The sequence below is a fragment of the Echinops telfairi genome, unplaced genomic scaffold (assembly GCF_000313985.2).
Source record: "Echinops telfairi isolate 266 unplaced genomic scaffold, ASM31398v2 ScPeMD7_18;HRSCAF=68, whole genome shotgun sequence".
Lineage (NCBI taxonomy): Eukaryota > Metazoa > Chordata > Mammalia > Afrosoricida > Tenrecidae > Echinops > Echinops telfairi.
The window spans coordinates 38,484,367-38,498,188 of record NW_022103915.1 but is presented as its reverse complement, the minus strand read 5'-3'; the positions used below and the strand labels follow the sequence as shown (position 1 = coordinate 38,498,188).

General features: G+C 37.1%; 1 protein-coding gene across 5 annotated transcripts in view; it reads left to right on the top strand.

Annotated features, from left to right (window-relative positions):
* Positions 1–13,822, top strand: part of PALS1 (protein associated with LIN7 1, MAGUK p55 family member) — a 99,708-nt gene that overhangs the window by 63,986 nt on the left and 21,900 nt on the right. For all 5 annotated transcript variants that reach the window (XM_045287687.1, XM_004698660.2, XM_045287686.1 and 2 more), the window contains 5 exons: positions 3,642–3,719; positions 4,225–4,371; positions 5,426–5,587; positions 6,911–6,988; positions 13,219–13,402. In XM_045287687.1, coding sequence (XP_045143622.1) covers positions 3,642–3,719; positions 4,225–4,371; positions 5,426–5,587; positions 6,911–6,988; positions 13,219–13,402 — 649 coding nt within the window. The remainder of the gene's footprint in view (positions 1–3,641; positions 3,720–4,224; positions 4,372–5,425; positions 5,588–6,910; positions 6,989–13,218; positions 13,403–13,822) is intronic.

The following is a 13,822-nucleotide window of genomic DNA, read 5'->3' as shown; positions in this document are numbered from 1 at the left end:
GTAGCACATACTTTAAGTAGGATTCAGTGGAATTCTTGAAGATAATAATTGCTGTGCCATCCTGTTTGGAAATCTACACTTAGAAACTCTACACTTATTTTTCTAGTTTCAGGCTGGTTTGGAGACATTGCTTAGTATCCACTTGTAGCAGTCAAAATTAGGTAATCCTCAAATTATTCTCTCATAGGATTGCTATGAGTCAGAATTGACTCAGTAGCAATGAATTTTGTTTTTTATATTTGATAGGGGAACTACTAGTACAAGAATTTAAAGCCAGAGTAAGAGAAATTCTAGAATTCTGGGTTCCTATTACCCTGTTTCCCTGAAAGTAAGACATCCCCCCAAAATAAGACCTACTTAAAGTTTTTGCCTCTCACTGGAATGTAAGGCATCCCCCTGAAAATAAGACCTCCCCGAAAATAAGGCCACCCGAAGCTACCGTAACTCTGGACTCTGGACCTTAGCAGTAGGTTCCGCTGTGCAGCTCACTGTTGGCTGCAGCGCAGCCGGAGCAGACAGGAAGTGCGAGGTCTCTTTTAATAAAACAATAAATGTGTACCATTTTCTTCATGGAAAAATAAGACATCCCCCTGAAAATAAGATCTAGTGCATTTTTGGGAGCAAAAATGAATATAAGACACTTATTTTCGGGGAAACAGGGTATGTATGAATTACTCTTATAAAAATTTCCACTCTATGTAGATTTACTTTGATAATTTTAGTTTTGGTATCTGAGTTATTGCAAAATACTCTTTTTGTAGGTATTTAGAGAGAGAGAAACTTGGGGTATGAGTGCAGAAAACAAAAGAAAATCTAAGATGGGGGACATGGGGGCCACATAGCACAGCCATTTGAGGAGAAAAAATAGTCTGTATACCAAAATTTATACCTTAAATATATATGTTCAACTTTGTTCTAACCAATTGGCATTCTGAGATGTTCACCCTCCCGACAGTCACTGAAGACAAAACGAGTGCATAAGCAAATGTGGTGAAGAAGGTGGATGGTGCTCAGCGATTAAAAGATGTAACACCTAGGGTCCTAAAGGCTTAAAGTTATATAAGCCGCCATTCAGCAGTGAAGCAACAAGTTCACATGGAAGAAGCACACTGCCGGTGCAATCATGAGGAGTCATAGAGACCGGGTAATAGGCATCAGCAGACACATAACAAACAAAAACATATTGTTGAGAATGAGGGGGGCTGGAGCAGAGATCCAAAGCCCATCTGTAGACAGTGGAACAATCTCCCCCCAGAGGGCCCACAGGGAGATGAGTCACCAGGGTGCAGTGAAACACACTATATTCCTCTGGTTCCTTGAGGCTTCCTCACCCCCCACTACCATGACCCCAGTGCTCCTTCTCAATTCAGGCTGGACTGGGACATGTACACAGGTATAGATAAGAGATGGGAGCTCACGACACACAGAATCCAGGAACAGGAGTGGGAATAGTGATACCAGAAGGGTAGGGGGAAGTGGGAGGAAGAAAGAAAGGGGGAACCAATTGCAATGACTGACACATAACCATACACCCGCTCTAGAGGGGGAAGAACAACAGAAAACATGGGTGAAGGGAGACAGCGGTGGGTATGAGAGATGAAAGTAATAACAATGTAGATTTTACCAGGGGATATGAGCGTGGGGGGGAGAGAAGGGGAAAGTAAATGTCTAGAAAAGAATGAAGGCAACATATGTATAAACATGCCTGATTCAATCGATGTATGGATTGTGATAAGAGTTGTAAGAGCCCTCAATAAATTGATTTTTTAAAAAAAATTTATGTTCAAAAGAGTGACAGTAAATGCACTAAATGTACAACCCAAGTGATTAGAAATTGAAAAGATAATGAAACAAAACCAAAAAATTATATAAGCTGAAAAAGCAATATTTTAAATTCTAAAATAACATGGCTGCAGCTTTATGTAGGTAAATGTCCAAGTGCTATTGTGTGTGTTTATCTTAACCTGTAAATTGCCATTGTGTCTCAACCAGAGATGGAAAAAAATCAATATTAACTATGAATAAAATCAATATTAATCAGAAATCTACCCTTTAAAAAGGAAGCAGGCCTAGATGATCTTACTCACAAGCTTTATCAAAACACTCAGGAATTGTTCCAACACATGCAGAATGAGCCCAACCCAACTCATTGTACTAGGATACTTTTAACATCGATACTAAAACTTGAGAATAATTTTATAGTTAGTACATAGGACGACACTTATTAGGAACATCATAAAGAAATTTGAAGGTCTGGTGCTATATCGGGTCAATGAGCAGCTAACCAACAGTCTTGGAAATCTTACGGAGCAGTTCTGTCCTGTCTTACCCAGCGTCACTACGAATTGGAATTGACTTGATGGCAGTGGGTTAAATTTTAAGTATATAGGAATGTTAAAATATGGAATATCTCTTATGAAGAAGCATATTAAAGTAATGTATGTGCCAAGCACTTTGCTTGGTCTTTTAAAAGCCTTAAGTGGTAGAGTGGTTATGAGTCAGAATTGGCACAGCGACACTGGAAGAACAACAGCGAATGATGGTGACTCTCTAGGTACAAGATAAAAATCTCATCATAGACACGTGAGGTTTTCCCTAGTATTGTTTGACTTAACCTTTTCATCACCCAGCTTTTCCATGTTGAATTTTTTGTTGATACCATGTGTTTTCATGAATGTGAGACATGTGGAAGCAAGAAGCATTTCTGAAATGTTGTGAAATACAGAATTGAAACGTATGTGGGATACACACGTGCCTCTCTGGAAGTAGGAATATGTAGGACACCTGTTCCTCTGGACTCTGCCAGGCCTTCTAGACTCCTTGACAGATGCATCTAGGTGAGGGTGCTAAAAACACGCTACTCACATGAACATGGAATCGTCATGAGACCAGCAACTTTCAAATAATATATAGGAACCCAGAAATACACTTTCCAGGCTTATTTCCCCATTAAAAAAAAGTCAAGAGACAAATTTTTTTTTGCAAATTCACATATGCAGCACTGCATGCAATACCCAATAAAAAACAGTAATTTGTGGTACACACACAATTTTGTTTCAAACATTTTGAGAGGTCTCCTGATGGCTACATGCATTGTTAGTGAGAAAGCACTTGTAAACCTCAGAGGAGGAGAATATAGGCAACATAAACATCCTGTGGAAAGGGCTAAGGCAAAGTCATGCAATTCACTATGTTCCATTGCTCAAATAAATTTCTCTTGTTAGTCTGTAACTCTTAAATTGTCTTCACTGATTTAAAATGTAATGACATAGATTATAAAACTATAAAATAGACTGCTCAAATCATTTTTTGTTCCCTTTTGTTTTTGTTCTTTTTATTTCCTATGCTTTTATTATCAGTAGTATATAGTATGTTGGGTGAAATTTTCAGCAAGAAAATATTTCAATCATAGGCTTAACACTTGCCTAATATTTTTAATAAGGAATTTGGTTAACCATGTTAACAAGATTGGACGCGATAGAATTAAAAAAATCTTGTTTTATTTCCTCTTATAATTTATTTGGGTGCTTTTCTTTATTGCATTATTTTAATTTGCACTTGAAAAAAAATACTAAACCTGCTAAGTGATGCTGATATTTTTCTTTACAATTTTAGAAGAATAATATGTATGTTTTTTCTAGGTACAAGCTGTTCTGAAGCCAGTCCATCAGAAGGAAGGACAAGAATTATCTGCCTTGCTGAGTGCGCCACATATTCAGGTAGAAAATGGGCAGAGTATGACATAGTTTTTCCTCTCACTTGTCAGTTACAAAAAAAAAAATCAGAGTTTAGCTTGTTTATATTTGCAGCTCCCTCTATGAAATAAAGATGGTGTTGGATAGTATACTTCCATATTTAATATTAACCAATTATCTTTGAAACAACTCTTCATTTTTAAGCTTGGATAGAATCTTATCCCTTTAGTTATAATCTTTCCCCATAAATACTTAATTCCCTAGTGTTTAAGTATACTTAATTTTAGACTTTCATAAGCCCTCTCATTGTATGGCCAAACATACATAGCACATTTATTAATTATAAAAGACTTAGGGTTACATCTGTACTTAGATGGAAAGATTAAAAACAGATCTAGATATATAATTATAGCACTTCTTTTAAATATTTAATGATCAAAATACTAAGTACACAATTAGATTAAAAATCACTCTCGCCAAATAGATTGTGAAGTCTTACTTAAAATGTTGTGATTTTTTTTTGAAACAGGCACTTTTACTGGCTCATGATAAGGTTGCTGAGCAGGAAATGCAGCTAGAGCCCATTACAGATGAGAGAGTATATGAAAGCATTGGCCAGTATGGGACAGAAATTGTAAAAATAGTCCGTATAGAAAAGGCTCGAGATATCCCATTGGTAAGTCTCCCACAGTTCTCATCTGAAAGTCTCCAGGTGAGAGCTTGCAGATAGCAGCCACTTCAGGACCTCGTTGCATTGCTGCACCGCAGTGATTCTCTCTGAGGCTCATTTTTGAAGTGATTTTACTTTCTTGCACACACTACTTCCTTGGTGCAGAACATTGTTCATCCTCTCACCTCTGTGATAGAAAGAGTAGCTCTTGAAATAATTGTTGAAGCACATAGAAGGATAAGTAATTTATTCTATTCTCCCAGCTTGCTTTCCTTAGCAACAGTTAGAAATCCTCATCTTTGTATTCAGTTAATTTTATTGGAAAACATTTACTTTGATATTCTTAGAAATAAGGATTCTTTAATATTTATATTTACTTTGTAATTATATTGAAAAACATTTTTTTTGCTTTATTTAGTCTTCTATCAGTGCCTCAGTTTTTTTCCCCCTTTTTTTAGAGAAATATTCTTGATTTTGTGTATTACATTGTGTGGTATATGGAATATGGATACTTTTATAGTTATATTTTATGTAACTTTTTTGCCAGAAAAAGGAAAGGAAATTGGAAAGTTATGACAGAATTTTATTCCATATGCCATATTTCCAAATTTTGAGCATACATTTTTTAGGTGTGCGTCCAATTTGTGTAATCAATACAATACATTTAATGTTTAATATTAGTGAGTTACATTTTAATGCAAAAAGACAGTTATAAATTATGGCCACTAATTACATGAATGTATTGTAACCATTTGAACAGCATCCAATTTATAGAGAACCAGTTTGATTATAGGCTCTGACACATTGTTTTTAAGCAAGTACATTTTTCTTTTGTTGTGTGCTTCAGAAGTCTGCTGGATTTCAGAATCCGAATGAATAGAGTGTTCTTAAGTAGGAAATGGTGAGCTTTCAAATTTAATTGCCATAATTATTCTAGCCATCTAAGTCCTTTTCCCCCATCTAGATAACTGAAGGCTGACATTGTTAAGTGCTTGAAAAATTGTATTTTTATTCTTAAATTGAGGGTGGATTTATTATTATCATTATTAATATCTTTAAGGGTGCTACAGTACGTAATGAAATGGAATCTGTCATCATAAGTCGGATAGTAAAAGGAGGTGCCGCAGAAAAAAGCGGTCTGTTACATGAAGGAGATGAGGTTCTGGAGATAAATGGTATTGCGATTCGGGGAAAAGACGTCAATGAGGTTTTTGACATATTGGTGAGTTGACACAAGGAAAAAGCCATTGATAGGTGCTCTAAAAACAGCTTTCTTTCTTTATTACTCGGTTTATGAATAAATTTGAAAAATTGCTAAGAGCATTAGACAATTTCTAGCCTGTATGGATGCCACTGATAATTTTTCACTTTGAGTTTTATTACTACAGCTATATTTTATTTGTCTGTGAAGTCAGTAATAATGTAACTTAATTTATTTAGCAAATACTTATTAATGTCTATTATGTCCTAGCCACTAGGGGAAGAGTAACAAAACAAGGTCCTGCACCCCCGTGGTTTTTGTTCATGCTTTGTTTGTGTTTTCATTTTCTTACACTGACAACTGATTGTTGTTTCCCCAGCATTATTAGTCCGTATGAGTGGTCTAGACATGCATCATTTAATATAGTAGCAACGAGCTACATGTGACTATTTACATTTAAATTAGGTAAACTAAACCAAAAGCCAGTCCCCCTGCCACTAGTCAGCTCACATATGTAGCAACCCTATAAGACAGAGTAGAACTGCCCATTTGGGCTTCCAGAACTATAAACCTTTACAGGAGCAGACAGCCTTATTTTTCTACATCAGAACTGCTGACCTGGGAGTTAGCAGCCTGACATGTAGCCCACTACACCATAGCCTCTATACCATAAGGACTCTTAAATTAGGTAAAAATCAAAGATTTAATTCCTCATTGTAGTACCTCCACTTCAGGTGCTCAAAAGCACTATACAGCTAATGCCAAAGCATTTTCATAAATTTTCAAAGTTCTGTTGGACAATGCTGGTATAATCAACGTCATTTACAATCAGTGCTTGAGAATAATATATGATAATTTTTTATACACCCAAAGGAACAGTCTTCTTGTATGCTAATGTCCGTTGTGGAATCTAGAATATATCATCAACTCGTTATTCAGTCAGGAGCACTATGAAATAACAGTGAGCCTACCAATAAGACTCCCATCAGTTAAGAAATAGGGTGGATGAGTAAGATGCATCTTGAAATTGGGAATATTTGCACGTTTGCATGTTTAAAAAGCTTTTCTAATCATAGCCACAATTAGACAAAACCAAGACTTCATGGACTGTCTTCCCCAATAAACCAGAACAGTAAGATGCCATTTTTAGGATCATTCTAATATACTGGAATCAATGAAAAGCATAATATGTGCTCTTGAGTAAATGGGATTTGTCTTTATTGATTTTATTTTTTTAAGTATATTGAAGTATTCTCTGAAATAGTATTCTTAAGAAGTATTAGTCAAAAACCATGCAACATTTTCAGAAATAATGTTTAAAATAAGCAACTCTTTGCATTGCAGTCTGATATGCATGGCACTTTGACGTTTGTGCTGAGTCCCAATCAACATAGCAGGCCTCCCGCTCCCAGGGAAACAGTAGTAAGTGATTTCTTTGTGTTCTGATATTGGTTGTTCCATGGCTGCTTATTGTTTACTATCAGCAGTGTCATTCTCAGTATTTCATACACTCAAGTAGAGACAGCTAAATTTAGGGGGGGTGATTTAAATAAATGTGAAATTATCCAAGTTTAGTTTACTGTTAACTTTGTCTAAATAAAAAGTGGAGAATTTCAATAATTTTTCCGACTTTGAACATTGTCTTTTTCTGTAGTTACAGGTAGGTTAATTTTTATTGATTCATTTGTTGAATTATACACAAACAAAACAAATCCATTGCTGTCAAGTCAGTTCTGACTCATAGCATCCCTGTAAGACAAAGTAGAATTGATCTTTAGGGTTTCCAAAGCTGTGAATGTTCCTGGCAGCGGTCTGCCATCTCTTTCTCTCGGGACTTATGCTGAGTTTGAACCACAACGAACCTTGCCCGCTCACTCATTCACTGCCATTGAGTAGAGTCTGACTCTTAACGACCTTAATTGGACACAGTAGATCTGCTGCTGTGGGTTCCGAGGTGTTAAGTCTTTAAGGACATGGAAAGTCTATAATCTTTCCCCCTTGGAGCATTTGGTGGTTTCAAACTGCTGACATTGAGGTTAACAGCTCAGTGCACAGCCCACTACACCACCAGGGCTCCTCACCTAACCCACTGGAAGAGGCACATTCAGGGAGACAGAAAGTAAATTCCTGATTGGTTCCTTAGGCTTGGGAAGAAGTGTTGAGGCATAATTAGTTGCAAGTTGGTCAACAGTTTGCATCACCGACCTAGTCCAAGGGAGATAGATGGGGCAGTGTGTTCCTGTAGAGATTTACAACCTCAAAACCCTGGGGAGCAGTTCGACTCCGCCTTTGGGTTGCTATGAGTTGGAGTTAATTCCATGGCAGTGGTGTGGATACACTTAGGGGTGAGAGCTAGGAGTGATTGCTAAGAGGTACAAGGTTTCTGCTGAAAATCTAAAATGGGTGGTGGTAATGGTTGCACAGCACTGTGAATTTACTAAAAAACACTTAATTGTGTCTATTTTTAATGGACAAATTAATTGTACGACACGTGAATTAAATCTCAAAAAGAGTGACGAACCTCCAAGTGCTAGTTTATCGTGGATGCTTGTTGTATTGCATCTGTTGCTTTTTTATAGAAGCATACGTTTCAAAAAGAACAGTTTCACTTAAAAATATATTTTATCACAGTTATATGTTATTTTGATTATTACTCCATATTTCCCCCTTCTTTTCTTTTTAAAATCATTTTATTGGGGCTCTTCCAGCTCTTATCACAATCAATCCATTCATCCATTGTGTCAAGCACATTTAGACATATGTTGTCATCATCATTTTCAAAACATTTTCTTTCTACTTGAGCCCTTGATATCAGTTCCTCATTTTCCCCCCTCCCTCGCGAACCCTTGCTAATTTATAATTTTTTTTCCGTGTCTTACACCGACGGCTATATCCCTTCACCCACTTTTCTGTTGTGCATCCCCCTGGGATGATTGCCCCTTATTTTTAATGACACATTGATATCACATCTGCAATCTTCCTTCTGTTTCCAGCTATTTGTATCAAGAAAAATAAGGAAACCAAGGTTGTCTCTGAATTCAGGCAGCCTGAATCTTAGTACTATTCCTTTACCTATATCTTTACTGGCCCTTCGCTTCTAAACTAGCTCCGTAAACTAGGAGGTACAATAAAGGAGAGATGGGATGGGCCCTATGTTTATATCTACAATAATGTACTACTAATGAGTAAAAGACTTGTATGAATTTCAAGGATGGCCACTCCATTAGTACTGGAGGGCAGTGGTTTTGGTACCTCTCTAATTCACTTCCTGGATGGCTGGGATATTTGTTCACGGAAACATACAAATTATTCAAACTGTGCTGTTTCCTTCTTGACAAAGTCCTTTCAAAGATAGCTTGGCTTTCCCAGACTAATATGTAAACTAGTTTCATCTATAATTTAAGTGTTCTGGAGAGAAGACATATTAGAATTTTTTTAGTGGAAAGAGACTTTTTATCATTTAATATAATATCTAAATAATAAAAATTATTTTAATATCTAAATAATATTACAGAGAAGTAAATAAAATGTAGAGATCACATGCTTTAGTTATTTTTTTCTTTCCAGTTTACCAAAAAAAGGAACAGGAGATTCTTCCTTAAACTAGTGACAGGACATAGGTCAACTCAGAAGGACTATACATTCATTTCCATTACATAGTCAACCTAACAGGTTTTTGTAGGTTCTCTGGGAACCCAGGTATCATTTGCAATATTGTTGCCAAGAGGATATGATTTGTAAATGACATTTTAGAATATTTGGTCATTTTATACTTTATACTGGAGGAGATAAATCAATCGGATCTCTCCATTTGAATTGCAGTATAATGGAAAGAGTGCCAACATAAACGTCAGGAAACCTGGATTCTCTTTCCAGCCTCCTACTAAAGCTGTCTGCATAGACAAACCACTTAGCTATTGGTAGCCTCAGTTTTCTTAGCTGTAAAATAATGAGCTCGTGCAGCTAGCATGTTTGAAAACTTTCTTACATTTTTTGTGTTTACTTACCACTCTCATGATTTTATTTGGCTACAATACTTGGTCTTCAGCTGCCTTATCTGTTATCTTTAATTTCTTCCTTTAATTCAGGTTGTTCAATAAATGTTAGCCATTACTATGATTACTTACTTTGTGCCAGGCACTGTGCTAATCATTTTAAATGTGGTATCTCATTTAATTGTAACAACATCCCTATGAAATATGATTATTTCTGTTGTTATTTTACAGACAATGAGACTAGAACTTAGAAAGGTGAAGTTTTTTGCCCAAGCCCACCACTAGTAGGAGATAATCAGGCTAGAACCCATACTCATTCTAGAATCTGCCTTTTAACTTCTGGGCAGGATAACAGGTAATGTCTCACACAGCCCCTAATATTAGTATTGCTGTTTACCCAAAGAAAATAGTTTGCATATCATGATAGGAAATTAGAACTGCAGATGGGCTAACCTATTAGTAGCTCTATTTATTACAAGAAGTGTGGGTTCTGAAACTCAAAAAACAAAACAAAACAACAAAAACCCCACGTCACTGCCCTGGAGTCCAGGCGGACTCATAGTGACCATATCGAGAGAGCAGCGTAGAACCACCCTTGTGAGTTTCCAAGACTGTAACTGTTCCCGAGAGTAGAAAGCCTCATCTTTCTCCCTTGGAGCAGCTGGTGGTTTCAAACAGCTAACTTTGCAGATCACCGTCTGCCAAGTAACCACTACGCCATCAGGGCTTCTGAGGATAACCCAAAAGCAACCTCCTTGCCAGTGAGTAGATGCTGATTCACAGCAACCCTATAGGAGCATGTAAACCTGACCCGTGGGGTTTCCAAGGCTGTGATCTGTATGGAGGCAGATTGCCTCACCTTACTCCCAACGGGGACAATAAATTCATGGTTTAGATTTTTGTATTTGTAATTGCTGTAGAATTCTGTTATTTTCCTGTAAGACGCTTGACCTCTAAACTGATGGGGTCACAACTGATGTTTCTCAACTGCTACACCTGTGATGATTTGTAAGGTTGGACTTAGAAATGGAAGAGATCCTCTCACTGCCTCACCCTCACTCACTCACTGTCTCACTCACTCTCACTCTCTCAGTGTCTCACTCACTCACTCTCACTCACTCACTGTCTCACTCACTCGGAAAAAAAAATAAATAAATGGAAGAGATTGCAGAGAGCTGTGGCCAAAGGAGAAATTTACGAGGCTGTTAAATTCACAGTTCAGAAATCCAAATCATAAAATTAGACGTTAACCTAGCAATATGATTAATTTTAATATAGTCAATGTTCCAAACTATTGTTTTCCCTTAGAATGAATGTCTATTAAATGCTTTGTGCAAGCCTTGTGCTAAGCACTGGGTTTCTACTATGTCTTACATAAAGTTATTATAGACTATGGTGAATAAGATGTGAATAAGCAGGATGTGCTCACGAGGAATGGAAAGAGATGTGGTTAATTTAGAGAGAGAGGTCAGGGAAAACCGTTTGGAAGTACCATGAAACAGACCCATAGGATGTGTTGGAGTCAGGCCTGTTAATTGCCACGAGGAATACTTTCTAGGTATAATTTCTAAAGAACTTTGTGTTTGGAAAATCTGTATGGATGGTACAAAGTAGGAATGGAATGATGATGAGCAGAGGGTGTAAGAGGTAAGGGTGAAGGAGTAAGCAAGACCAGGCCAGGTCTCTCCATCCCTGCTTCTAAGGAACATTGGGGCTGGACTTCTTCCAAGACAGATGTTTGTTTTTCTGGATGTCCACAATCTGTTCAGTGTTTTGGCCAGCACCATCATTCAGAGGCATCAGTTCCTTTTATTCATTGTTCAGCTTGCACAGGGTATAAGGACACAGAAAATACTGTGGACTAGGTCAGGCACACAGTAGTCCTCAAAATGGCGCCTTTGCTTTCTCACACTTTTAAGAGTTCGTTCTCTTGCAGCAGATTTGCCCATACAAATATAGTATTATTACAGCATTGTGGCACCCTGGACCTTTCCTATGGGGGTCAGGTCTCTCATTTGAAAAGGGCTTTGTTTTCCCGTGCATGGCACACAAAAGCAGACGCCCTACCTACAGCTGAGAGGGAAAGACTGTGAACAGAAGTCGCAGTGCAGATCTAGGCAATCCTCAGATTGTAGTTAGCTCAAGTGAGTACTTTTTACTACTGTAAAATCAACTTTGCTTAGGAAAATGCATTTAAATTACTGTTGCTCATAATTTTGGGGACTGTATTTCATGACGCTTGAGGAAGTTGACATAAACACAGAGCGTGCCCTCTGTACCTCTCCTGGCAGTCTTTCCTGTGCCTAAACCAGGAGGTTACCTCATTCCAAATCTGCTCATCATAGCGTTCAAGGGGTGAGGCCTGGTCACTTTAGGAAGGGAAGCATGTCTGGGTGGTTTTATTGGCCTCTGGTAAAGGTCGGAAGGCCTAGATGCACCCTCTTTATTGGTTTGTCTGATTTCCCCTTAGGCAATCGTTCCCTCAGATTTGTTTCCAGAAGTACTACCTCAGGAATTTGATTGAAAGGCATAGACTGAGGTGTGGCATGAGAATGCAGCATTTTAGCCAACACCCTATCAACATCCAAAGGGCCACTGTGAGTCAGAGTGGACTCCACAATGATTTGTTTCTTTGACCTGAACAAAACACTTGAAAACATAAAAGCTAGGTTTTGCTTTCAGGAAGTGATTTCATAAAGTTAGCAATTAAGGTAGCATGTATGATTTTGTAGTGAGGAGACTGATAACAGAAATTACCTTTCTACTACCTTACTTGGTACTTAAAATTTCTAATTCTAGATTTCCAATTATGTTTTTACTTGTAAAAAGCTACAAATAAAGCAGACTAAAACAAGCTTGTTTTAGCTGTTTGACATTTTTAGCTGGATCACTTGTTTTCCTCAGTTTGCTTGTGTGTGTTTTGAACTTTAAACCCTTGCTTTTAGGTTAGCTGCAATAGTTAATAAAAAAAATAATAGACATCTTGCAGACTTTGGTAATGCCCTGGTTAGGTAAAAATGAGAAATGTAGCAAATATGAGTTTCTTGTTGAATCTTACAGGGAGAGACATACTGGGGGGAAATGGCATAAGAAATAATAGCCTGATCTAATTCTCGAGACAGGTGAACTCTAACCTACCTTTAATGCTACATAGCATAACATAGTTCTGTGATTTACATACATATACAGTCTTCATCTTAGCAAAACAATAATAACTCATATCATTAGTAATTATAACCACATCTACATAGACCACAAGTAAGGAAATGATTATAAATTTGATGTAGATGAATTTGAAATCTTGGGTTTCCTTTAAAAAAAAAAAAGAAAGAGTAAGGCACATTTGTATTATTGCCTTTTGACCTCACTCTAATGCAAATGCACCTCTGTCAATCACTGTCTTTTTTAAAAGAAGGCCTTCTTAAGGTTCATGACAAGTAGAGGGTTTTGGATATTCTTATACATGTTGGCACCCATTAGAGATTAACTTGCCTGAAGACAACAGGTGAGCCTGAGAAAATATTGCCCAAAAGTAGTTGTTTAAATACCTTTCTTTCAATTTATAGTTTCCTTGCTTTAACTAAAAACAGGAATGTTTTGTGTTGCCAATTTTTAAATTATTATTGCTGTTTTTTTTCCTTTAAATCTTTCTTTTAGATCCATGTTAAAGCTCATTTTGATTATGACCCCTCAGACGACCCCTATGTTCCATGTCGAGAATTAGGTCTGTCTTTTCAAAAAGGGGATATCCTTCATGTGATCAGTCAGGAAGATCCAAATTGGTGGCAGGCCTACCGGGATGGGGATGAAGATAATCAGCCTCTCGCTGGACTCGTTCCAGGTAACAGACAACATAGTAGAAATGCTAACATTAAGAGAACATTTAAAATCCAAGCCATTGCCCAGAAAAACTCTTTTAAGAATCATGTGTTTACTTTTTCTTATACTTGCATATTTATGTTGTATCTGTGACATAAATATCTTGCCTAGAAGTGTGATCAATTGTTGGGATTTCAGGACGGAATTATGTTGTTAATTTTTCAGTTATTCTCATTCTATTACATTCATGTAGTTTATCCTGCTATCGAGGCACCAAAACTTGTATTGAACCTGAATACTGTAGTAGTAGGAGATTATCATCAACTGGAGTTTCAAACTTCTGATACATAAGGGATATATTAAAATGCATCACTTAAAGATCAAAGGGATAAACCTGACTTGAATGGTTAAAACCATATAAGTTGATTCTGCCTCTGATGCA